This window comes from Petaurus breviceps, unplaced genomic scaffold (assembly GCF_028583685.1).
Source record: "Petaurus breviceps papuanus isolate PSGF00001 unplaced genomic scaffold, PetGlider_PUasm1.0 90903, whole genome shotgun sequence".
Classification (NCBI taxonomy): Eukaryota; Metazoa; Chordata; class Mammalia; order Diprotodontia; family Petauridae; genus Petaurus; species Petaurus breviceps.
The window spans coordinates 490693-513538 of NW_027187376.1; the positions used below are offsets into that span (position 1 = coordinate 490693).

A 22846-nucleotide genomic window follows, 5' to 3' on the forward strand; every position below is an offset into this window, starting at 1 on the left:
AGATTTACATGAACTGATTCAAAGTGAATTGAGCAGAACCAGGAGACCATTGTATACTGTAATAGCAATATGGTATGAAGAAGAAATGTGTATGACTTAGCTATTCTCAGCAATACAGTGATCTAAGACTATCCCAAAGGACTCATTATGAAAAATCCTACTCAATCTCCAGAGAAGGAAATGACAGGGTCTGAATGCAGATGAAAGCATACTATTTTGTGCTCTTTTTTTTTGTAGGTTTTTGTCTTTTTTTTTTTACCACATGACTAATATAGAAATACATTTTGCATGATTACATATGTATAACCTACATCAAATTGCTTGCCTTCTCAGTGAGGGAGTAGGGGGGGGCAGTGAGGGAGAGAATTTGGAATTCAAATTTTTTTTCTTTTTTGGAGGGGGAAGAGCAAGGCAGTTGGGGTTAAGTGATTTACCTAAGGTCACATGGCTGGTAAATGTTAAATGTCTGAGGCCAGATTTGAACTCAGGTCCTCCTGATTCCAGGGCCAGTGCTCTATTCACTGCTCCACCTAGCCGCCCTGGAACTCAAAATTTTTAAAAACTATTAAAAATTGTTTTTACATATAAGTGAGAAAAAGCAAACTGTTTTAAAAATATATTGTTAGGGGGGAAAAAACAGCTGAAGTGTATCAGGAAGTCTTTGTTTCCAAAAGGAAATGGTATCTCAGAGGAGCCTTGAAGGGATTGTGAGAACTGAGAATGAGGAGGGAGAGAATTCCAGGCATTGGGGATTGGAAGGACAGCCCATGCAAAAGCTGGAGCCTGGAGGAGCTGGGATGTGAGAGGAACAACAAGCAGGCCAATTTGACTGGAATGGAGTGTGTGAGGGGAGGGAATTCGATATCAACCTGGAAAGATAAACTGGAAGCAGATTGTGAAGGGTTTTAAATCCCAAACAGAGAAGTTAGTGTTGTTGCTGTTTTTTTAATCTCATGGAGGTACTGGGGAAGCTTCTTAAAGCTTCCTACAGTAATGACATAGTTAGAACTATGCTTTAGGAATATCACTTTGGCAGCTGTGTGGAGGATGGATTGGAGGCAGGGACACCAGTTTAGCGGGCTGCTGCAGTAAGTCTGAGTGAAAGGTTCCTGATTCAGGGCAAGGGCCTGCTTGGACCTAGAATTGGCACTCAGTCTTTAGCTTCACAGTAGTCTATGCCTAAACATACTTTCTAACACAATATTAATAAATAGTCCTTCAAGCAAAAGCCAATATTTCTAGAGTGCTTTGAGACTGTCACAACACTCCTATAAAGTAGATTCTGTAGGCACTATTATTCCCATTTCACTGATGAGGAAACTGATTCAGAGAAGTCGGGATGTCATATGGCCAGGAAGTATAAGAGGTAGGAGATAATAACAACATTTATATAGCTTTTTAAAAAAGGTTTGCTAAGCACTTCAAAAATATTACTTCATTTGATCCTCACAACAACATAGGAAGATAGAAGCTATTATTGTTCCAATTTCACAGACGGGGAAACTGAGACAAACAGATGTTCAGAGACTTGCCCATAGTAAACGCCTGAGTCTCAGATTTGAACTTGGGTCTTCTGGCTCCAGGCCCAGTGTTCAGTTCACTGCGCCATCTCTCCAGGATTAGCCCAAGTCTCTTCTGCCCCCAGGTATGGTGTTTTTTCACTGTGCCATGCTTATTCTCTCATTCTCCAAGCTCCCACCATCTGTCCTTGGGCAAGCTTAGCCAACACACAGATGAATGAATCCTCCAGCAGGCAGCCTTTTATCAACCCCTCCCTCCCCCGCTTCCTTTGGGCAGTGGAGGAGATTCAGGAATCTGCAATTTATTCTCCAATTGAATTCCATTGCATTCCGGGTGTGTACAGGTTATTTAGGGCCTGAGCCACCATTTAATTGTCCTTTGTGAATGAACTTAGGAACCTTCCACAGAGCAAAACCTGAAATTTAGTGTCCATTGTTCCTATATATAATGGGACTCCCTAATAGCATTGACAGTCCATCCAATACGCCGTTGCTATTAATTGGAATTCCCAAACATCTATGAGGTATCTAATTAGAGTCATGTCAAAACCCAATTCCTAGTTTATTATTTTTTTTTTATCAAATCTAGACTTAAAATTATGATTGTGATTTTTGGTGAGCTCTGCTTTTATCTGAGAGCAGAATTAATACATCCCTTAGCTCCTTGTGTGAAAAAAAAATTATTCATATAGACAAATTGGTGCACAAATATTCCAAAATATAGCCTTTTATAATTAATTTTGTGCTGAAACTTAATACTTTGATTTGGGTAGATGTAAGAAAATAAAGAATACAAATTTTTATGCTCTGCGTCCCTGGGATGATCTTGTACATGTCTGTGTTGAGAGTGGTTTTGGCATCAGTACCTGATTCAGGCCCTCCATAGTTATGTTGAAGTTTAGGGTTTTGGGGTGCTCGAAAATAGCAACATGCTGGGTCCTGCCAAATGAATTCAACTCAAGTCTTCTCTCAGCCAAAGCAAAGCAAAGTTTATTAAAGATTTGCCATAATGGGTAGACTCTTAAGGAGCCTGAGTATCTGTGACACTTGTATTGGATAAGTGGGCCAGAATAATCTGACAGACTGAGTCTGTGCTAGATTGAATCTTTGCCCCCTCATGGAGGCAAGATGAATCTTATATATGGAAGGATTGTGGGAGGATTTAAGGGTGGTCTAAAGGAGTTTGGGGAGGGTCTTGAGGAATCTAAGGAGGATCTTTGGTGCAGCTGAGGTCAGACTCCAGTGATGGCTGGAAGCTACCTAGACATCCAGACAAGGAGGTCTAGGCTAGTTTAAGGGTAACAGATTTGGGTATAGATATTTTGACTGGATCAAGGTGGGAAGTAGCTGGACAATGGAGAGCTAGGCTAGGTTAAGAGTTAGATTTAGGCCTAGCTATAATGGAAGGCTTATGGCCTCAGGCAAATGCCTCATCAAGTGGGAAGATTCAATCAGAGTTTAAGGAGTTTCCCAGAGCCTGTACCCCATCATTCCCCGCTCAGACAAATGGGACCCCAAATTCCTTTGGGGGTAAAGGGTGAAGGTCTCAGCTTCTGAAATGGCTTCTTGCTGGCAAGGGGCATAGAGCTGTCCCTGCCTCTGTGGGTCCCATTCAAGGGGTCGGACTTAACCTATAGGTTTCTTGCTAACCTACTCTCCTACACCTTCTAACTCTGGGTGGGTGGGGGAATCTGAGTCATTTCACACTATAACTGGACTCATTCTCCCAACCCACTTTCTCCACAAAGCCTTCCTCAGTTTCTCTAACCTAGAGTGATCTTCTCTTTTACAGCATCAAGTGATAACCTCAAAAATTAGACTTAAATGGTTAGTTATTTTCTAATTATTTTTAGGTCAGCTCTCTACCTAGATTGTAAACTCCCCGAGGAAAAGGCTTTCTTATTTACAATGCTGGGCACTTACTAGAGGCTGAAAAAAAAAAAAAATTATATATATATATATATATATATATATATATATATATATAAAGCTTTGCAAACCTTAAAGGACTAGCTATTGTTATTAGATAAGGTGTTGGGTTTTTCTTGTTTGTTTTTATTTATTTTTTTTTTGGATGAGGATCTTGGTTTGACTTGCTTGGCACAGAAACATTCCCAGGCCTACCCTTTTTGCATCAGTATTTAATGAAAATTTCTGAAGAGGTAGAACTAGACAGGAAATGTCTAGATAGAGAAAGGGCTTTTAATTGGGCTAGAGAAGGTTGTGTGGTGGGAAGAACAGAGGGTGAGTAGTTGGGAATCTGTGGTCTGAGGGCATGTCTTAGCCCTCAGATGACTTGAGGGACTGTCCCTACAGGCAGAGCTGAAGTCTATGGAGGAGAGGAACCAGCAGTGAGTGACAATTTTGGGACTGGAGATTGGGAGGACAAGAAGGTCCGACACCGCTTCATCCAGAAGGTAAGAAACGGGATGGGGAGAAGGCATTTCCATTTCCTCTTTGTGGGCCCAAGGGAAGAATTCTTTATTCCTGCTCATCTGCATAAACTACCATCTTGTAGGCATGTAATTTAATACCGACACGCACCAAAATTTGTTTCCTCTCCCCGGTTCCTCTTATTCCCATCTTCCTGATCCTTGTGTCAAGAATCCAATCTAGAAAAGATGTTTGGGCTCTCCTGACATATCTTTAGTCTTTCCCATATCACATTCTGCAGGATAAAATCGCTGTACTGGGGAAGGTCTTCTGGCCCTAGAAGTGGCTTCTCCTTGGGTGACCATCTCTCCTCTGATCTGTTTCAGGTTTATGCCATCATCTCAGTCCAGTTGCTCATCACAGTTGCCATTATTGCTATTTTCACCTTCGTGTGAGTCTCTGAGGTTTCTTACCTCCCCTCCCCCAGTTCTTGGCCTTGAGTAGGCCCTCTATTGGAGAGGGAGGCAGATTCTTTCAGGAAGAGGGAGAATGATTGAGGGTTGGAGACTTGGTGAAGAGGCTGTGAGGGAAGTGGTTGCCTCTGGTGCATTGTCCAGGGCAGGGCTGTGCTGACTTTTCCTCCCTCCTTCCCTCACCACACAGAGATCCTGTTCGAGGTTTTGTGAGGAGGAATTTGGCTGTCTACTATGCTTCCTAGTGAGTATTCCTTCTTTTCTAGGCCTCAGGTCGGGTGAGTGGGGGGAGAAAACGCATGGGGCAAGAGAGTGTGACTAAGTTTCAGTCTCTTGGTGTTTCCCTGTCTGGCAGTTTATCATCCATCTTCACCATCCAGCTTAGCTGCTGGAAACTTTTTGAATGGTTTTATAAACCTGTTGTTGTCAGGCCTTGTTCTTCATTTCTTTTTTTTTTTTTTTGCCTTTTGGAGGGCAATTGGGGTTAAGTAACTTGCCCAAGGTTACACGGCTAGTTTTTGTGTGTGTGTTAAGTGTCTGAGGCTGGAACTGAACTCAGGTCCTCCTGATCCCGGGGCGGCTGCTGGCGCTTTACTCACTGGGCCACCTAGCCACCCCCCCCATTGTTCTTCGTTTCTTCTGGTAGATGGGAATATTTGGCCCCTCTGTCTCTAAGGAAGAAGCGCTGGAGTGAATAGTCATTCCTTCAGTAAATAGTCCTGCAGGCCACTGAAAAATGGTCACCAGCCACGTTTGGCATATCTCCATTATGCCAACCCTTCTTTCCCCACTCTTGTGACAGTGGTTTTGAATATTTTCTATTTGGCAGTCTCATTTCTCTAGCCACTATCTTCCCACAAACAAATTCTCATTTTTCAAACAGTTTCCTGCATCTCAGCACTGTGAGACTGGTAGTGAGAGCTAACCCATTGTACTGGGGGAGTGGGCAGGAGAGGGATCAGAAAAAGCACAAGATAGGAAAAACAGACTGCTACTCATTTTTTCCTGTAGCGCTGTCTTCCTGGCTACATACCTGACCCTTGTCTGCTGCCAGGCACCCAGGTGAGTCCTGAGGGTTTGGGGAAAGTATGTGGTGGTGGGAGGGGGAGGAGGAGGAGGAGGTAAGGGTAGCAGAGGATAGGATCTCTGGAGTAGAAGCAGGTCCAAGACAGAAAGGTAGGGGTTGGCAAACAATCAGGTATGAGAAATGAACCTTGGCCCCACTCTAGGCTTATACCCCTGTCGACTATGGAAACCTGTTTTTACTGGGGAAGCTTGTGCCTGACCATTTTTCCTCTTCCATTCTAGGCGCCGATTCCCATGGAATATCATCCTCTTGACCATCTTTGTGAGTCTTAGAGGAATGGGGTAGGATGGGGAGGGGAGTCTGGGAGGGTTGAGCAGGAAGATGAAGGAGGAAAGTTGATTCCTGTGCAATGCCCAATGGAAAAGATGCTTTGAAGAGGGTCTCTTGTTTTTGCTACCACCCTTTTTGGCTACCTCTTCTTACATTACCTGGTGATTACTTAGCTTTGATGATCTGAAGATCATTTTTCTCTCCCTACCTCATTTCTTAGATGTCTGATTCTTCTCTCGGTCTCTCTTTTAGACTCTAGCAATGAGCTTCATGACTGGCTGCATAGCCAGGTATGTATGTTTGGGTAATAGCCCCAACCTATTACCCCTGGAAAATGTATGGTTGGGGGTGTTAGCTTGAGGATCATGGCTCATAACCCATCCTTATGCTGCAGAGAACAGTGTCCAACCCCTCCAAATACCGCTGAACTTCTCCCACTCTCTTATCTAGGGAGTATAAAATTTCCTACATCTTTCCTGTTGAATTTTCACACTGCCTTGGTGGACTAGAAATGATTTACTTGGGTGGGTCAATCTTTTGCTCAGTAATCTCTCTCTTCCCACAGCATGCATAACACTAAAGCGGTCATCTTGGCCATGATTATTACTGCCATCGTCACCATTGCTGTCACCATATTCTGCTTCCAGACAAAGGTGAGGGCACTATACTCATCCTTCGGGCCCCAAGATGCACCTTTCCTTTGATCACATTCACTCCATTCCCCCAAACCCCAGAGATTGGAGACAGTTAAGGACTGGGGATACAAAGGGATCCCTTTTCTGTGTAGTCTGAGATTTCTCCTTTCTTTCTTTCTCCCTAAACCCAAACACTTAACATTTCTTCTTGTTAAGTGTTCCATCCCTCTGTGACATAGCAACATTTCTTATTGTGGTGCAGCTATGAAGGCTGAGGAGGTATTTATGTGAATTCATGGCCAGGGTGGTCATTTTAACAGTCTTCTTCTTTCTCTTTCCTTTGGCAGGTGGACTTCACGTCATGTGCAGGGCTCTTCTGTGTGCTTGGGATTGTGTTGACGGTGACTGGGATTATCACTGCTATTGTGTTGGCTTTCAAATACGTGAGTATGATTGTCCTCCCTTGCCTGGAGCTGAAGATTCCTGGGCCCCAGAACTAGCCATAGGCACTGTTGGAGTATGAGGACCTGCCTATTGTGAACTTCAGATGTTATAATTGGGAAGTTTGTATAATTGATAAATTGCTTGCCTTCTCTCCCTTTAGTACCTCCCCCACCCATTAAAAATTCAGACCTCATATTTAAAAAAAAATCCATTTTTTTAATGTCAAAGTTTTAGGAAGGCTCCTTCCCCCCTCCCCCCAAGCCTTCATTGTCGTCTTGTCATAATTTTTTGTTTTATAAGTGACTTGCCCAAGACCACACAGCTAGTGTTAAGTGTCTGAGGTAGAATTTGAACTCTGGTCCTCCTGGCTCTAGGGTTCGTGCTCTATCCATTGCACTATGTAGCTGCCTCCATAGTTTCTTAAAACATATTAGAGATTTATTCCTTTGGATTTAAGACAGAATCTTGGTTTAAAAAAAACATACAAAAGGGAAATTAAACTTATCAGTAATATTGTAGTGGGAAATAATTTAGATTAACCGAGTTAGTTGAGACAAGGATTGAGGTGGCACTGGGAAAGAGGGAAAGAAGCCTTGGGAGGTCAGGCTTGGGTTGGAGGACCCTAAGCTGGCAGGCTATGTGAGGGAATGGGATCTTTGGGAGTAGTGGCACCTCAAGAAGAGAGGTGGTAGGATAATGAAACAGAGTTTGGAATGCCTGGGAAAATGATCCATCTCCCTTAGGGAGAAGTAAAGTCCTTTCTCTTGAGGTCTGTGACCTCCTCATCTAGAGAGGGGATGTCGTTTGGTAATTGGTGGTAGGGTTGGCCTCTCCTCACCCCACCTCCCAGCAGATGCTTAGCTCACACCCTTTGCTCTTCCAGGTATACTGGCTCCATATGTTGTATGCTGCCCTCGGGGCTATTGCTTTTACTCTGGTGAGTGGCTCTTCACTTCTTCCTCCCTAGGCCCCAGGGTACAGCCAGAGTCCTGTTTTATTGACCCTTGCACCACATGCCTGTCCCATCCCTGCACCCTGGCCGAGGTTGTCCCCAACTCCGAGAACACATTTCCTCTTTCTTTTGGCCTTAGCTTCTTTCCAAGACTTAATTCACACACCACCCTGTCCCTGCAGCCTTTCCTCATCCCCCAGCCCTCAATTACTTTATTTACTTTGAAGACATTTTCTGTCGCCTATATTTGTGTTATTTTCCTCAACAGACTGTAGAGCTCTTTCAAGGAAAAAGCTGTTTTGTTTTTATCTATCTCCAGTGTCTTGGCACATGGGAGACACTTTGGTGACTGGGGAGCTCATCCTTGTGGGGTGGAGGTCATGAGAATGGACAAGGGGGTCCTCATTATTATTTTCCTCCTTGCAGTTTTTGGCATATGACACACAGCTGGTCTTGGGGAACAGGAAGCATACCATTAGCCCAGAGGAATACATCACAGGCGCCCTGCAAATCTACACAGACATCGTCTATATATTCACCTTTGTGCTGCAGCTTCTGGGGGATCACAATTAAGTGGAGGGCTCCCTTCTTGCCTATGCTTCTTTCCTTTCTCTTTCTGGATTGGCCAGTCATTGCCATGGCCCTTTTCTCTCAGTAACAGGAAAGGTTTCACTTATTATTGTGAGATCTAGTGGGAGCAGTCCTGTCTGGGGCTTGTCTGTAGGGAGGGATATGCTGGACTGGAGAAGCCAGTGAGCAACTTACTCTCTTCTCACTTGTCCAAGGCTGAAGCCAAGGTTTCTTCTTTTTGTCAATACTGTCCTGTCAGGGGCATGTGATGAGATCATTCTGTCTCAGTAACTAAAGGGAAACAAGGTGCAGGAATGATTTCAAGGAAATGTGATGTCCATTCTCTCTTCAGGGGATTCCATTCTGAGCTGCTATCTATAATACCCTTCCTCCCTGGCATTTTCCCCTATGGGCTTGGAGAATGGGGTGCCTACTCTTTTCTTGCACTAGGCTCCCAAAATCCTGTCTTCTTCTTAGTCTTCCCCTCACCCTTTGTACAGACATGATCCACTGATAATGTATATATTGTTTAGTGGGGGTTGGGCACAATATCTTAAGTGTCCAGCCCTGGCCCACCTACCATAAATCCTGACCTCTGCCTTAGGCCAGAGGGCAAACCTCAGTCTCTACCCATCTCCATCTGGCTCCTTCCTACCATCCCAGTCCTGGAATTGCTTCCAGATGGGTGTTTGGCCAGTGGGAGTGGGGGGTAATTTCTTCTTTGATCTTATTCTCTGGCATCCTAGACTTGCAATGGAAGGATGTGTGGGATGAGTGGGAATGGGTTGATAGCATGACAAGTGTCCCCCCCAACTTTTGATATCCTGCTTGGGGCTCCTAAAGAGGTGGGGCTAATGACCCAAATGCAGGCAAAGTGTGGAGCTGGCAGGATTACAGACCAAGCTGGAATTGAAAGATGCTCTCCAGTTCATTCTCCAAGCCTTGATGCTCCTTAACTTGTTCTTCACCCAGAGCATCCCATGAATTTTTGCCTTAGGCCTCTTTTCACAGAATTTTAAACGTGAGAGAGACCCTTATGCTCTCCTAGGGTAAGCCCTCCATAGCACAGAGGTAAAGTGGTTTGCCCTACATCTCACAGAGTGGTAGAGCTACCACTAGAACCTGGGTATTTTTTCATACCATGCTTTAATCCTGAGGTAGCTGTTGGGGGTGGAAGATAAGGGCCCCCCCCCCCTTACTCTCTTTCCCTCAGGATGGTTAAAGCTGAATCCCCCCATCAGGACCTCTCTTCCCTGCTCTACCAGCAGGAAACTTCTGGCTGATCTTTTAACACCAAGTGCCTTATGAGGGAGGTAGGGATTTGAGGGACAGTGTTCTTGACTTAGGCCCAGCACAAGGGTCAAAAAAGGGCCTCTGTATATGATCTTCCAGAGTTGTAACAGAAAATAACAATAAAGTTCTATGTTAGAGATCAGCTGTCTGTTTCGGGTTCTTTGTGGAGGGTGGGGGAGGGGGCCTTACTCCTTTCGGAGCTCTCCTGTTACAAGCCTAGCTCAAACTCGGCCCCCCTCCAACCCATCTTCTACACAGCCGCGTGTCACCCCCTCACTCAGATGACTCCCTAGTGTTGTATCTGACTTCATGACCCCCTTCTGAGGTTTTCTTTGTGGAAATACTGGAGATGCTTGTCATTTCCTTCTCCAGCTCATTGTACAGATGAAGAACTGAGGCAGACAGGGCCAAGTGACTTGCCCGGGGTCACACTGCTGGTGTCTTGAGGCCAGATCTGCACTTGAGAAAACACCTTCCTGACTACAGGCCCTGCCCCCTACTGCCTCTAGGATACATGCCAAAGGCCTCCCCTTGGCAGTCACAGCTGGCTCGGACCGCCAAGACCGTAGCTCTGGGCCGCCCCCTTCCCGCCCCCTCCGCCCCGCCCGCACCACGCTGGAGCGCCGCAGTCCCGAATCCTCAGGTTTTCACGCAGGCAGTAGGTTCTCCAGAAGAGCTTGAATCCCAAGGCTCCGCGGGGGCGGGGCGGGGCGCGGGCAGGCCCCCTAGTCTAACCCGCTCACTGTATAAGCAAGGGAGCGGCTCTGAGGGTAGGGCTGGGCCTGTTCAGATTCCTAATGCTTCCCTTACAAGGGGTACGCCAAGGCCTCATGTGGCCGGAGGTCGGAGGGCCCGGGGGCCTCAGTTCCCCCGAGGGTGAGATCCCTGGGGGCTCCGTGCCCGGCGCACGTCGAGAAGGTCTTCAGGGCACCCCCGCGCGCCCCGCCCCCACCCTTGCTCTGCTCGGCTCCTTTTCCGGGAAATAAGCACTTTATTGGCCGCGCTCGCCCCTTCGCCCCTCCCCCGAGGGCGGGGCCCGGCCCCAGTACCCGGGGCCCCGGCGCCCCCTGGCGGACCGGAGAGGCCCTCCGAGGAGCGCGCTGCCGCTGTCGGTCCGCGTCAGGACTGTGCCCCCGCCGGGCCGCCCAGGGGCTCGGGGGCCGAGGCCCTGTAGCGCTGCCTCTCGTACTCGCCACGGTTGGCGGTCCGCATGTTCTGCAGGGCCTTCATCTGCTTCACCCGGTTCTTGTCCACTTCTCGCTTGGCCAGGAAGAAGAGAAGGATCCCACAGGGAAAGCCGATAGCCCTGGGAGGGGAGGGAGCAGGACGGGGTTCGGCCGGGCCGGGAGCTCTCCGCATCCCCCCACCGCTCCCGCGCTGGCACCTTCACAAAGCGGGGAGAGGGGTCATGGGGGGCAGGGGCCTGGGGCCAACTGCGGTCTTTCGAGGGGGGTGGGAGATGGGCTGGGGCCTGGCACTGACACGTGCCCAGCACGTGGCCAGGGCAGCCATCGGCAAGTGGATGGGGACGTGGGAAAGTTGAGAACACAAGATTTTTTATTAAAAAGAAAACATAAAACAACCCAAACGTGCGTGCGTGTGGTGCTCTCTGGATTCGCTCCTTACTAAGGGCCTGAAACCCCGAAACCCATCCCACCCTTCCGTCCCCCAGGCCGGGCCAGGACTCACCACGCCAGACCCACTAGCTTCATGGGGTTCTTGGCCTTCTTCTTGGGGATGTACTCCAGCCCCGGGGGCCAGGGCCCGGGCTCAGGCTTGGACGGCAGCGGGCCGGGGTAGTGCCGCAGCAGGGCCCTGCAAGCCGGGGCTCCACGGAGAAAGCCTGTGGATGGAGGAGGGGAAGGGGCCGTGAGCAGTGGGGCTGGACCTACTGGAGGGACCCCGACAGGCGCTGGGTACAAGGTCATGACACAGGTGGAAGGCATCAGAACCCGAGCCTGCAAAGGGCCTGGGGAGGGAGGCGTCACAGAAACTGACCACCCGGGGCGCGGGGCGGACGCTCGGCGACTACGGCATGGCTACAATGACCTCTGACCCCAGGGGCATGGCTAGGATGATCCCTGGACAAACGCTTGCCCTTTGGGAAGGAGAGGAGACCGACGGCCTCGGACCCGAGAATGGAAAATATTGTCTGGGTCTCTGGCCCCACGGCCCCGCCTCTTACCCCCGCGTACCAGGGCACCCCTCAGCCCCGGGCTCTTCAGCGCAGCTACAACCGTCGCCGCCATATTCCCGGTTCCCAAGCCCCGCCTTCTCTTCTGCTGGGAGTAGTAGTTTAGGTTCAAGAGGGATCCTCGCCCTCCGCTCGGCCCAACCAAGAGGTCGAAGACTACATCTCCCAGAATCCCGCGCGACAGCCTCGGGAGAACTACTCTTCCCATAAGCCTCTCCCGGCACGCAGGACAAGTTGTCGGCGTGCGGGGGCGGAGCAGGCTCTCGAAGCCTTCCAGCCCGCCCTTTCACCCCCGTGCCGTCGGCCAACCGCCCCTTTTGATTGGCTGCTCCGCCGGCCGGGGTCCTTCGCGGTTGGCGAGGTCGGCGTCGCTCCGCGCTGAAGTACCGCCCTCTGCCCCGTCTCGGTCGGACCGTGGTAGGTGGCGTCGCGCGGCCGTGGCTCTGGAGGCTGCTGGGCCCCAGCTGCTGGACCGGCTTCGCTGAGTCTCATGGAGCCCGATCCCGACCCCGGGCCCGAGGACGGGGCGCCCTCCCCAGAGGCCCTGCAGTTCCATGGGGATGAGGAGATCATAGAGGTGGTGGAGCTGGGTCCCGGCCCGCCCGACCCCGGTGAGAGCGGGGAGGGGGCGGGGCGCCCCTTGGCGGAGTGGGCAGGACTCTGACCCTTGACCTTTGACCTCACCCTGGGTCCTTAGTCCCTCCATCCTGGCCTGGTGCGGTGACCTATGACCCCTGCTCGGGAACATTTGAAACCTTGTTTTCCACGGTTTAGCTTCCTTTACTTTCTCATCTCTGCCGTGTGGTGACCTTTAATCCTCCGTCTAATGATCTTTGAACTTTAGTCCCCCTTTCCTGTACTCCTTAAACATTCTGTTTTTCAGCCCCTTTTCTCTTCTCAGACCCTTTTTAGTACTTCCCAGTTTCTCTCCCTGTCCCAGTGGGCCCTCCCGGGGCTCCCCCATTCCCTGAGCCCCTCAGCACCGCCTGGGGAGGAGAGGGCCGGTAGTCTTAGCGCCCGCTCCCTTCCCCCAAAGCAGATGACCTGGCCCAGGAGATGGACGGAGTGGACTTTGAGGAGGACGAGGAGCTGGAGGGGGCGGATGAGGCCTGGGGGGACGAGGTGGACGAGGGAGTGGACGGCGGCATGGAGAGCCCGGATGACAGCGAGGTCACCTTCGCCCATCACTCAGGTAGTGGGGGCGCTGGGCCCTCTCCTCCCCTCCCCTCGGGGGTCACCGTGGGTGGCTGTGGCGGGACAGCGGCCCCTGACAGCCTGCGTGTGGCGCGGCTGGCTTTGGCGAGGACGGCAGGGCTCCGTCCTTACCCGTGATGCCCTCTTCTGATTTGCTCAGCGAAGCCTCTGCGGAGTACACGTGGCTGCTTTATTAACCCCAGCCTCATTAGCTCGCAGAGAACGCGCTCCCTGTCCTGATAGGAAGCCTCGGTACGACCTGGGCTCAGGGCTGGATGTCAGGGCTCTGGCTCTGCCCCCAGGGTCAGGCCTGCTCTCCAGTAAAGTGAGGCGCTTGCTGATGTTTGTGTTTGCTTCTGTGTTTGGATCCGGCGTGTTTGTCCTGGTGTGTGCTCAGAGAGGTTTGTCCTGGTTGCTGGTGCCGCCTGCACCTTAGGTCCTTAGGATCCTTCTTCAGCACGGATAGGTGGATGGAGTGGTCCCACCTCATCTGCTGCTGTGAAGTCACTACGTGTGTTCATGTGACAGGGTTGTTTCTCACGTCTGCTGTTCTTGGGTTGTTGTTATGTCCCGTGTTTCTTTGCCACCATGAGTTGGTGGCTCCCTCTCTAGGGTGGAGAGCCAGGTCAGTGCTGCGGCCCCGGCTCCCCACACCCCCTCTGCCTCTCCCTGAGCAGCCTCCGTGTTTTGTGTGAACCTGGACCCTAAGACCAACACGCTGGCAGTGACCGGTGGCGAGGACGACAAAGCCTTTGTGTGGCGGCTCAGCGATGGCGAGCTGCTTCTCGAGTGTCCAGGTGAGGAGGCGGGAGGGCCAGGGGGCCGTCTGGGCTGGGTGCTGTCTACTGAGGGGGGCTTGTATGTTTGGCATCACGGCTGGGACCTTCCACTGGCCCTTGGAGCCAGCCCCGGGGCAGCTGTCAGAGCCCCATGTCTCCACGGGTGGCCGTGGGAGTAGGTTACTAGCCTGCACCATCCCCCAATATCCCCTCTTTCCCACCGGCCCCTCTCAGGCCATAAGGACTCTGTGACCTGCGCGGGTTTCAGCCACGACTCTGCCCTGGTGGCCACCGGGGACATGAGCGGCCTACTTAAAGTGTGGCAGGTGGACACCAAGGAGGAGATTTGGTCCTTTGAAGTGGGGGATCTGGAGGTGAGAACTTTTGGGAGTGGTGGGGTGGGATGTTGGCCAGGGGAGGGCTGGTCTGAGAGGTGGAGTGGCTTTGAGTCTGGACTCTGGTCTAATCTCCCTGCCCCAAACACAGGACAACCAGCTTATTCTGCCCCTGTTGTCCTCTCAGGCCCATTCATACATGTTGTCTTTGAAGCAGAAGATAAGGGAAGTCTGATGGGATAAGTGGAGCTCCATGAACTCCAGTGAGGTGGGAGGTATGGGGCACTCATGGCTGACTGCTCTCCCTCTTCTGACTCACCCAGTGGATGGAGTGGCACCCTCGGGCACCTGTCCTCCTGGCAGGCACAGCTGATGGAAACACCTGGATGTGGAAGGTGCCTAGTGGTGACTGCAAGACATTCCAGGGGCCCAATTGTCCAGCTACTTGTGGCCGAGTACTTCCTGATGGTGAGAGACCCTTCCCGGGCACCCTTTCCACATCTGGGAGCCCATCATGTGCAAAAGAGATTCAACCCATTCTTAGGCTCAGAAGACAGCAGTGGGTGGAAGTTGGGGAGAGAGGTGTAGACTTGGGGTCAGAAAAAACCTGAACAGTTAGAGCAGGGGTGGGGAAGCTGTGCCCTCGAGGCCGTGTGTAGCCCTCAAGATCCTCAAATACAGCCCATTGGATAAACTGGATTCTGTCAAAGAGCCACACTTGAGGACCTAGAGTGGCCTTGGGGCCACAGGTTCCTCCCACCCCGAGTTAGAGCGAGGCAGAGGGAGAATGAGTGCATTTGAGATGTAATGGTTCCCCCATGCTGGGCTTCTGAGGTTGACATTGCTTGGTCATTTGCTGAGATGTTGGAGAATGCTCTCTGGCTATGATTTGAGACACCTTTCAGTTCTTGGTTGCTACAATTTTGGTGCCAGAAGACCCCAGTCTGAGTCTTTGTTAGGTCACTCATTAACTTATATTCATTTACTAGTTTTGTGACATTGGACAAGTCATCCCAACTTCTTTGTGCCTCGGTTTACTCATTTGCAAAATAACGATGTAAGAACACCTGTATCATCCACCTCAAAGAGTGTTTGGAACGATTTAATGAGTTAGCGCATGTATAAAGTGCTACGTAAATGGCAAAGTATAATGTGAACGTCAGCTGTGAGCATCATTGTCATGCTTGTTGTTCCCAAACTCTTGTCAGGACACGAAGCTCCCAACAATCTTCTTTGGTCTTTGTGGTCCTTAACTTCCCTTCTCCAGGGACGGTCTTTCCACCCTGCTGCTTTCTCCGGGGGGTAGTATCTGGCCCTGTGCCATATTGTTCTTAACTTGAGGTACCTGGAGTATCTTGAGTGTCTGAGAACCTGCTTTCTCTCTTTCTTTTGGCTCTGTCTGTGGGCCACCAGGGAGGAAAGCCGTGGTTGGCTACGAAGATGGCACTGTACGGATCTGGGACCTGAAGCAGGGAAGCCCCATCCATGTGCTAAAAGGTACGCATGCTTTTGGTGGGCCTGGAGAGTTCAGATGTAGAAAGCCACCAAGTATGAGGCAAGGGGGTGTGAGGGGATGGGGGAAGGAGGCAGGCCCTGCCTTATCCTTCATCCCTCTGTCTCCGCTTCAGGAACTGAAGGTCACCAGGGCCCACTGACTTGTGTGGCCACCAACCTCGATGGAAGCCTAATTCTCACTGGTTCTGTGGACTGTCAGGCCAAGCTGGTCAATGCAGCCACCGGCAAGGTAAGCGACAAAAACTGCTTTACACGGAGCCTGAAGGTCCCCAGAGTAAGCCTGGCCCCAGTGCTGCCCCAGGTGCTCTGTTAACCAGGGCTTCCTTTCCCCAGGCCTTTTTCCTCATGCTGGATCATAGGATTATCAAGTGTTAGAGCTGGAAGGAGCCACAGAGATCATCTAACCCAGCTCCCTCATTTTACAAATGAGGAAACCAAGGCCAGCTCATGGGAAGGACATGCTCAGGGTTTTCTTTCTGACTTAGGCTCTGGCACCTTCTCTTTCCCTAGGTGGTAGGTGTTTTCAGACCAGACACCGTGGGTCCACAGCCTAACCCTGGGGAGGATGAAGAAAGCGAGTCCAATTCTGTGGAATCCTTGGGCTTCTGCAATGTGTGAGTGAGATTGGTCTGTGACTGTGGCCCCTTAAGACTAAAGTGGAGGAGATGATGGGAGATGTGGTGGGAGCAGAATGGGGAGGAGGGTCACCAGGTGGGCAGGTAGGCGGGTGGGAGCAGAGTGGGGAGGAGGGTCACCAGGTGGGCAGGTAGGCGGAGGGCTTCTGTTTGATACTGCTCCTCTGCCCAGGATGCCGCTGGCTGCTGTTGGCTACCTTGATGGGACCTTGGCCATTTATGACCTTTCTACACAGAGCCTGAGACACCGGTGCCAGCATCAGGTAAAGCACTTCGAGGCCAGCTTTAGCCTCTTCTCACCCCTTCTCCTCCTATGGGGAGAAGGTGATAGCCCTCCTGGCTGAGCTCACGGCCTCTGCCCTTTCTTCTGCAGTCAGGTATCGTGCAGCTGCTGTGGGAAGAGGGGGCAGCTGTGGTGTACACCTGTAGCCTTGATGGAGCCGTGCGGCTCTGGGATGCTCGAACAGGACGCTTGCTTAGTGACTACCGAGGCCATACAGCTGAGATCCTTGACTTTGCTCTCAGCAAGTGAGTAGACATGGGGAAGGGGGATCCTTGGGAGTCACAAGGGGAGCCAGGACCCCTGGGTCCTGAAGAGACCAGTCAGTCATTTGACTTTATTGAGCACCTACTATGTGCTGAGCACACAGCAGGGATAAAAAGAAAGGTGAGAACCGGTGCCCTCCGGAAGCCCCTCGTCAGACAGGCCGCTACGTACAGAGGAGCTGTTTGTGGAAAGCGTGGCACTCACTGCGGGAGCATTGAGGGGCCCAGGACAGGCCTGTCGTAGAAGCTGGGACTTGAAAGGGGCCAGGGAAGGTTGCTGGGGCAGAGATGAGGAGGGAGACGAGCCTCCAGTGTGTGAGGACCTGAGGAGGGCCCCGGTGCGGGGCAGTAGCAGTCCCCCCATCTCCCAACACTCCCTTGTTCCTGCTCTTGCTCTAGAGATGCCTCCCTAGTGGTGACCACGTCTGGAGACCACAAAGCCAAAGTGTTCTGTGTCCAGAGACCTGACCGTTAGTGGAGATTCCTGTTCCTGCTTCTGGGCTTTCGTTTTATAGAGAGAGGAGGAGATGAAGGGGGGCTGGCTCCCCCCCACCCAGGGGCTGCCAGGGAGGCTGCCCTCTGACTTCATCTCTTACTGCTGCCACCTTCCACCTTTCTCCACATAGACACTGCCCCCCTTTCCCTCACGTTGACCTTCCAGAGGGAAGGGCAGCCCTGCTGTTCTCACGTTCCACTTGTGGTGTTCCTTGGGGCTTGGATTCATTTGGGGATTTGTGGGAGATAAGGAGTAGGTCATTAAAAGCTCTTTCCTTCTCTCCCCCTCCCCCCAAGGCCCTCTAGGACCTTGAGATGTTGGGGGTGGGAGGTGAAGGGAAAGAGGTTATGATTACAGAGATTTTAAACACTGTAAATAAAATATGATTCCCAGAGCCATTGTCTGTAGGAATTTGGGAGGGACAGTGGGATGAATGGGTGGGGGGTAGGATATAGGCCCTAGCCTGGTGGTTCCCAGCACTAGGCTGAGGAGAACGTTCCACAGTTCCCTCTTTCACTGGAGTCCCCCACTTTGAGCAGCATCGGACCCTCTTCTGAGGGGTGGTTGCTCCCATTGGTGTCCTTGCTGAAGTTCCAACTGGCCTCATTTGGAAATTCCATTGCCACACATGTGTTGGCCCGCTTCTCTAGGTTTTTTCTCCTGAGACACTGCTCTTTTCAGAAGTGGGCACTGGGGAAGGCAGGAAAGCCACAGATATGCACAGATGAGCTTTATTCTTCACAGCAGTCTGGCAAACAGAAAGATGGTAGGCAGGCAGCTATGGACTTGGGAGACTCAGAAGTCTTCCAGGGAGAAGGAAGGAAGCATCGTGGGTCAGAAGCAGGTGTCAATGGGGGAGATGGTGCCTTGGAGGTGGGAAATAAGTGTCATTGGGAGCCCTGCACCAGGGTCTTTGACGTTGCCCCTTGACTCCTGCCTCAGTCATTTCCTCTGCACCTGCTGCCATCTTGGCATGTGGCTCTAGGTCCATGCTGGGGTCTGCGATGGAGTGCTCCCCAGAATCTCAGCATGGCTTTCCTCCAAGGGGCCGTGTATCTCCGATCCCCAAGCCCCATGGCTACAGGTACGACAGCAGCACTGGTACTGCCTAAAGAGTTGAGTGCCAGGAGGGTGCCAGGCCCCAGGGGGGGTCGATGCTCAAATGCCAACACTGAGAGCAGGAGTGCAGCAATATATGGGCACCAGCACAGCCCAAACAGTAGTGTGGCACCTGCCTGTGCCCTGGCCTGGCGCCAGACCAGAGCCCGAGCCAGTGCTGAAGGGGCATCACGACACACTGCCCTCTCCAGGCGACAGATATCCTGGAGCTGGTGCCGGGCAGTGGCCAGCACTCGGACAGAGAGGAGGGAAGCAGCCACTACAGAGGGTAAGAGAAGGCCATAAACTTCGAGGTAGAGGTAAGGGGCAGGGAAGATGGCCTGGGAGGTACAGTTGGCATGAGGTGCCCAGTGATTCCAGCCTAAAGCAGGCAGGCTGGAAAAGAGCAGAGGGGCAGTCCATGCCATCAGTAGGGCCCAGCGGGTTCCTCGGGGAGGGCGGAGGGGCCTCAGAATGGCCAAGTAGCGTTCACTGTGCACCAGAAGAATATTGGCAAGCAGAGAGAGGAAGGAGAAGTTGGGGGCGAGGTGGAGGAGAAGGCAGGGCCAGTAATCGTGCCTACTCTGTCTCCATAGCACGGGCAGTATGGGTAGGGCCAACCCTGTAAGCAGTCCAGCCATCAGCAGGCTTAGGAAGAAGCAGCCGGCAGGAGGGTTCCGAAGGCGGCGGTCTCGGGCAATTCCCACTGCCAGGAGGAGGTTGGCACCAACAATGAGGCTCCCCAGTATGAGGGAGAGCCAAAGCCCAACCTGGAGTATGGAGCTTGGCCGCTCCCCTGTGGTGTTAGATGCCATCATGGTGGCCAGGGAGGGGGAACCCTGGAGCAGGAGCTACAATTGCTGGGGAGGAAGAAGGGGCCACAGATTAGGTGTGAGGCATCAGGGCTCCTAAGCTAGGACCCCTCTCCCCCAACCATTGTTTCTATTTTTTTTTTTTACTGCCCATCGGGATAACTTCTGAACCAGTAGAGGGGTTTGAGGCTGTGGTAATCCCTGTTGAGAAGGGGCTGATAAGGAGGAAGGACTGAGACAGGAAGATGAGCTCGAGGACTGGGGCTGGCCCTGGCACCCTCCCCCCTTGCTCCCCACACTCCCAATGTGTCACAGATCATTGAGCAGCCTCCGGGTCGGACTTCCAGCCCATAAACCCGGCTCCGCGATGTACTAGCAACGGGAACAACACAGGGCAGTCCCTGGGGAGGTGAGGGCCCGAAGGGGGAGAGGCCAGAGCAGCAGCCACGTGGTTCCTGGGTGGAGACCTCAGGGCGGGAGTGGAGAGTTTGGACCCTCCTGATGTGGCCTGACATCCCCATCTGGGGCAGGTGCATGGAGCAGGGAAGAGACGGCTCCTGCATCTTGGTTCTCTTGTGCCTGACCAGATGGGTGGCTCTCTCTGGCCCTGGATACCTCCCACTTCTCACTGATGCCTTCCTTCAGATGCTCCAGCCAGTCTGACCTCATCCTGGGAAAGCGGGGACCTTGCCATCCCGGCTCTGCCCAGGACTGAGAGTTCACGGCTTCTGTCAATAGGAGGGTAACTGCGTTGCTGGGTACAAAGTCAATAAAACTAGAGTTTCTATACTCCCCTCATTTCCTTTTTGAAATGGTCCCCTCCCTCTTCCTGTTCCCCCCTCAAGTTCATCAGAGAACCAGAGGTACCCCTAGCTAATGGATAGGCGGGCTGTTCTCGTGCTTCTGCCTAGCATGGTCTCTGTCTCACATACACAGCTCAAGGCTCCCCTGTCTTCTCCTCCAGGGATTCCCTGCTGGTGTCAGGGACAGCCAGGGATCTGGGATCTGGGGGCCTTGTGGTGTTACCCACCTCAGGTGTGACTTGGCCCAGCCCCTTACAAATGTGCCACCCTTTCTCTGCCTTTCCCACTTGCCCCTCCAGGTGTTTCTGCCCTTGCCTCAATTCCACCTTGGCTCCAAGCTTTCCCCAAATGAGGTCCCACAGAAGCCTCAGGGGATCTGACCTCATATTAGAATACATTACTCTCTGCTCTGGAGAAGGGAGAGAAAGCAACCTTCCAGATTCAGATGAATCCCCTTTGAGAACAGTCACCACTTGGGCTGCCCTGGCTCCTGGTCTGATTTCTCTCTCCATTAAATGCTACCCTCTCTTCCTGCTCCCCCCCCCCCCAACAAGGCAGCAGAGAGGGTGGAGATTCATGTAATCTACAGCTGGAAAGGGAACCAGTTCAAACCTCAATTTACAGATAAGAAAAATGAGGCTGAAAGAGGGGAATCAGTTTGTTCAAATGGCAGAATTGGAATTTGAACTGTTCTTGTGACCTCAAATTCAAGCTAACTTCCAGCGTCAGATTATGGGCTCTATCCATGGGCACAGACAGGCCCTGTGCTTCTGGGTTGGGGGGAGGGGGAGGGCTGGTGACAATGACCTCTCCAGGATCTCATCTGGGCTCTGGTTTGGGGCAGGAGGGGTCTTAGGGAAGGAAAATGGTTACTTACAAGCCTCAGCTGACTGGAGCTCTGAGTCCTGTTCCCCAGGCCCCAGGGTGCTGCCCTGGGCTCCATCTGGCTGGTGGTACCTTAATGAGGACAAACTGCTGCGTGCCTTCCTGCCAGGGCCCAGGCTCTGGGCTGTGCTCCGCTGCCTCCCAGGCCCCCACCATGGAAGGAGGGAGGGAAGGGGAGGAAAGGTCCGCCCTTATGAGGCGGGGTGGGGGGTGGGTTCAAGGGAGGAGGTGGAGGAGACATGGGAGAAGGATCTGGCATCTGCCTCACCCACGGGGGTGAGGGGCAATAGCAGCTGGTAGCTGTCCAAAACTGGGAGAACCTGTGAAATTGGTGGACATCCTTGTCCCTCCATCCCTGCTCAGGCTTCCCTTCTTTCTCAGTGGCCTCATTAGCTCTGGCTACCTGTCTCCTAGCTCTTTCCTTCAGCACCCCAGGCTTGGACCTTTCTGGCCCTAGCTTAAGCTATTAAAGCCTGTCTTCTCTGGGGTGGGGGGGGGGGGCACCTGCCAGGTGAATGCTTAATTAAACAGACTAATTTCAGTTAGGTAAAGATAAGGTTTAATGTGTTAACTCTTCTCTCCACCCCCTCCCTCTACCCCAATACATTTATTTCTTAGTATCAATATCTTAATCCAAAAGTGTGATGCATTTTTGGAATGGGGACTCTTTTCCTGTCTCCTCTCCCAACCCCCAAACCCATACCAAATGTATCTGTGTTCAAATTCTGATTTTGCTATCCACTAGCTGTTATCTTGGGTAGTCAGTGGAAATATGATAGCATTTATTAAGTGCTTACTCAATCCCTGTGGGAATACAAATATAAGCAAGGTAAACCCTTACTCTAAACAGAGGAAGACAATGGATAGAGTTATTCAGTCAATTTTAGTTGTATCCAACTCTCCTTGACCTCATTTGGGGTTTTTGCCATTTCCTTCTCCAGCTCATTTTACTGATGAGGAAACCCAGGCAGACAGGGTTAATGTGACCCTGCCTAGGGACACACAGCTAGTAAGTGTCTGAGGCTAGAAAATAGGGGGCGGTGGGGAGAGAGGGTAACTCTTCAGGGGCAATGCCTGAGGTCAGGGGGTGGAGTCCTGGAGTCTAATAAAAAGTGATGTAAAGAGGGGCAGATAGATGGCACAATGGATAGAGCACTAGCCCTAGAGTCAGGCAGACCCGAGTTCAATTCTGGCCTGATACTAGCTGTGTGACCCTGGGTAAGTAACTTAACCCTGATTGCCACCAAAAAAAAAAATTTAAGAGTGATGTGAAGCAGTTGTGGAACTTCCAAAAACATTGACCAGGGAGTCAGCAATGAGGAGACAAGTCACAGGGCAAAGACTGCCCCTAATGATAGTGCAGGACTAGTTGAGGATGAGGTGGAGTTGAGTGAGAGGTGGAAAGATCAATGAATCTGGAGGCAGAGGCTTCTGTCTCTGCTGCTTCCTATGTGGTTAACCTCTCAGTTTCCTCACTTGTAAAATGAGAGAATTGGACTAGATACCTGAGGTTCCTTTCAGCTCCTGATCTACATTCTTATGGAAAGGGGCCCAAGCATGCAATCTCCCTCACTCCTTTTCCTTCCTTCTCACCCAAAAATCAAGGTAAATGGAAGAGACCCAGAGATTATTGGAAGTGCCTGGTAGGAACTTTACTTTCAGGGTCAGAGAAAGGAGAAGGGACAGAACCAAGAGCCCTAAATCTCTGTTTTCCCTTCTAGTCTTTGGGGGATAAGGGAGAGGGAGAGAAAATCTGAAAAATTAGGAGATCAGCTCCCATGACATAGACAAGGGGGAGGCCTACAAGAGGAAAAGCAGACTTGAAACCAGGGGAAGAGGGACAATAATTGCTTACTTAGGTCCTCACACTCATTTCATGAGTTAGACAGGAAATAAATATATGATGAGGCTCATTTTACAGATGAGACTGAAACTAA

At 51.4% G+C, this 22846-nt stretch overlaps 4 protein-coding genes across 9 annotated transcripts in view; 2 read left to right on the top strand and 2 right to left on the bottom strand.

Annotated features, from left to right (window-relative positions):
- Window positions 1–9759, top strand: part of TMBIM1 (transmembrane BAX inhibitor motif containing 1) — a 26898-nt gene extending 17139 nt beyond the window's left edge. For all 5 annotated transcript variants that reach the window (XM_069075153.1, XM_069075154.1, XM_069075155.1 and 2 more), the window contains 10 exons: window positions 3837–3937; window positions 4280–4344; window positions 4557–4610; window positions 5378–5428; window positions 5675–5714; window positions 5976–6013; window positions 6289–6376; window positions 6706–6801; window positions 7686–7739; window positions 8181–9759. In XM_069075153.1, coding sequence (XP_068931254.1) covers window positions 3837–3937; window positions 4280–4344; window positions 4557–4610; window positions 5378–5428; window positions 5675–5714; window positions 5976–6013; window positions 6289–6376; window positions 6706–6801; window positions 7686–7739; window positions 8181–8327 — 734 coding nt within the window. In that variant the 3' untranslated portion in view covers window positions 8328–9759. The remainder of the gene's footprint in view (window positions 1–3836; window positions 3938–4279; window positions 4345–4556; window positions 4611–5377; window positions 5429–5674; window positions 5715–5975; window positions 6014–6288; window positions 6377–6705; window positions 6802–7685; window positions 7740–8180) is intronic.
- Window positions 9760–10588: 829 nt separating this feature from the next.
- LOC138151541 (uncharacterized) lies at window positions 10589–12296 on the bottom strand (the record flags this gene model as incomplete). Its single annotated transcript, XM_069075092.1, has 3 exons — window positions 10589–10923; window positions 11307–11460; window positions 11813–12296. Coding segments are annotated over 3 exons (825 nt in total), but the record flags the coding sequence as incomplete, so codon positions are not given.
- Window positions 12170–17705, top strand: AAMP (angio associated migratory cell protein). 2 transcript variants are annotated; one of them, XM_069075158.1, is made up of 11 exons: window positions 12170–12422; window positions 12848–13003; window positions 13683–13802; window positions 14019–14158; window positions 14443–14587; window positions 15533–15616; window positions 15748–15863; window positions 16145–16248; window positions 16442–16532; window positions 16643–16797; window positions 17215–17705. In XM_069075158.1, exons 1-11 carry the CDS (start codon window positions 12302–12304, stop codon window positions 17288–17290), a joined length of 1308 nt encoding a protein of 435 aa, XP_068931259.1. In that variant the 5' UTR covers window positions 12170–12301; the 3' UTR covers window positions 17291–17705. The 2 variants fall into 2 exon arrangements, with proteins under 2 accessions (XP_068931259.1, XP_068931260.1); XM_069075159.1 differs by having other exon boundaries at window positions 12851–13003.
- A 480-nt stretch (window positions 17706–18185) lies between these two features.
- GPBAR1 (G protein-coupled bile acid receptor 1) lies at window positions 18186–19227 on the bottom strand. Its single transcript, XM_069075161.1, has one exon. The coding sequence runs from the start codon at window positions 19225–19227 to the stop codon at window positions 18250–18252; it is 978 nt and encodes a 325-aa protein (XP_068931262.1). The 3' UTR covers window positions 18186–18249.
- Window positions 19228–22846: the final 3619 nt, after the last annotated feature.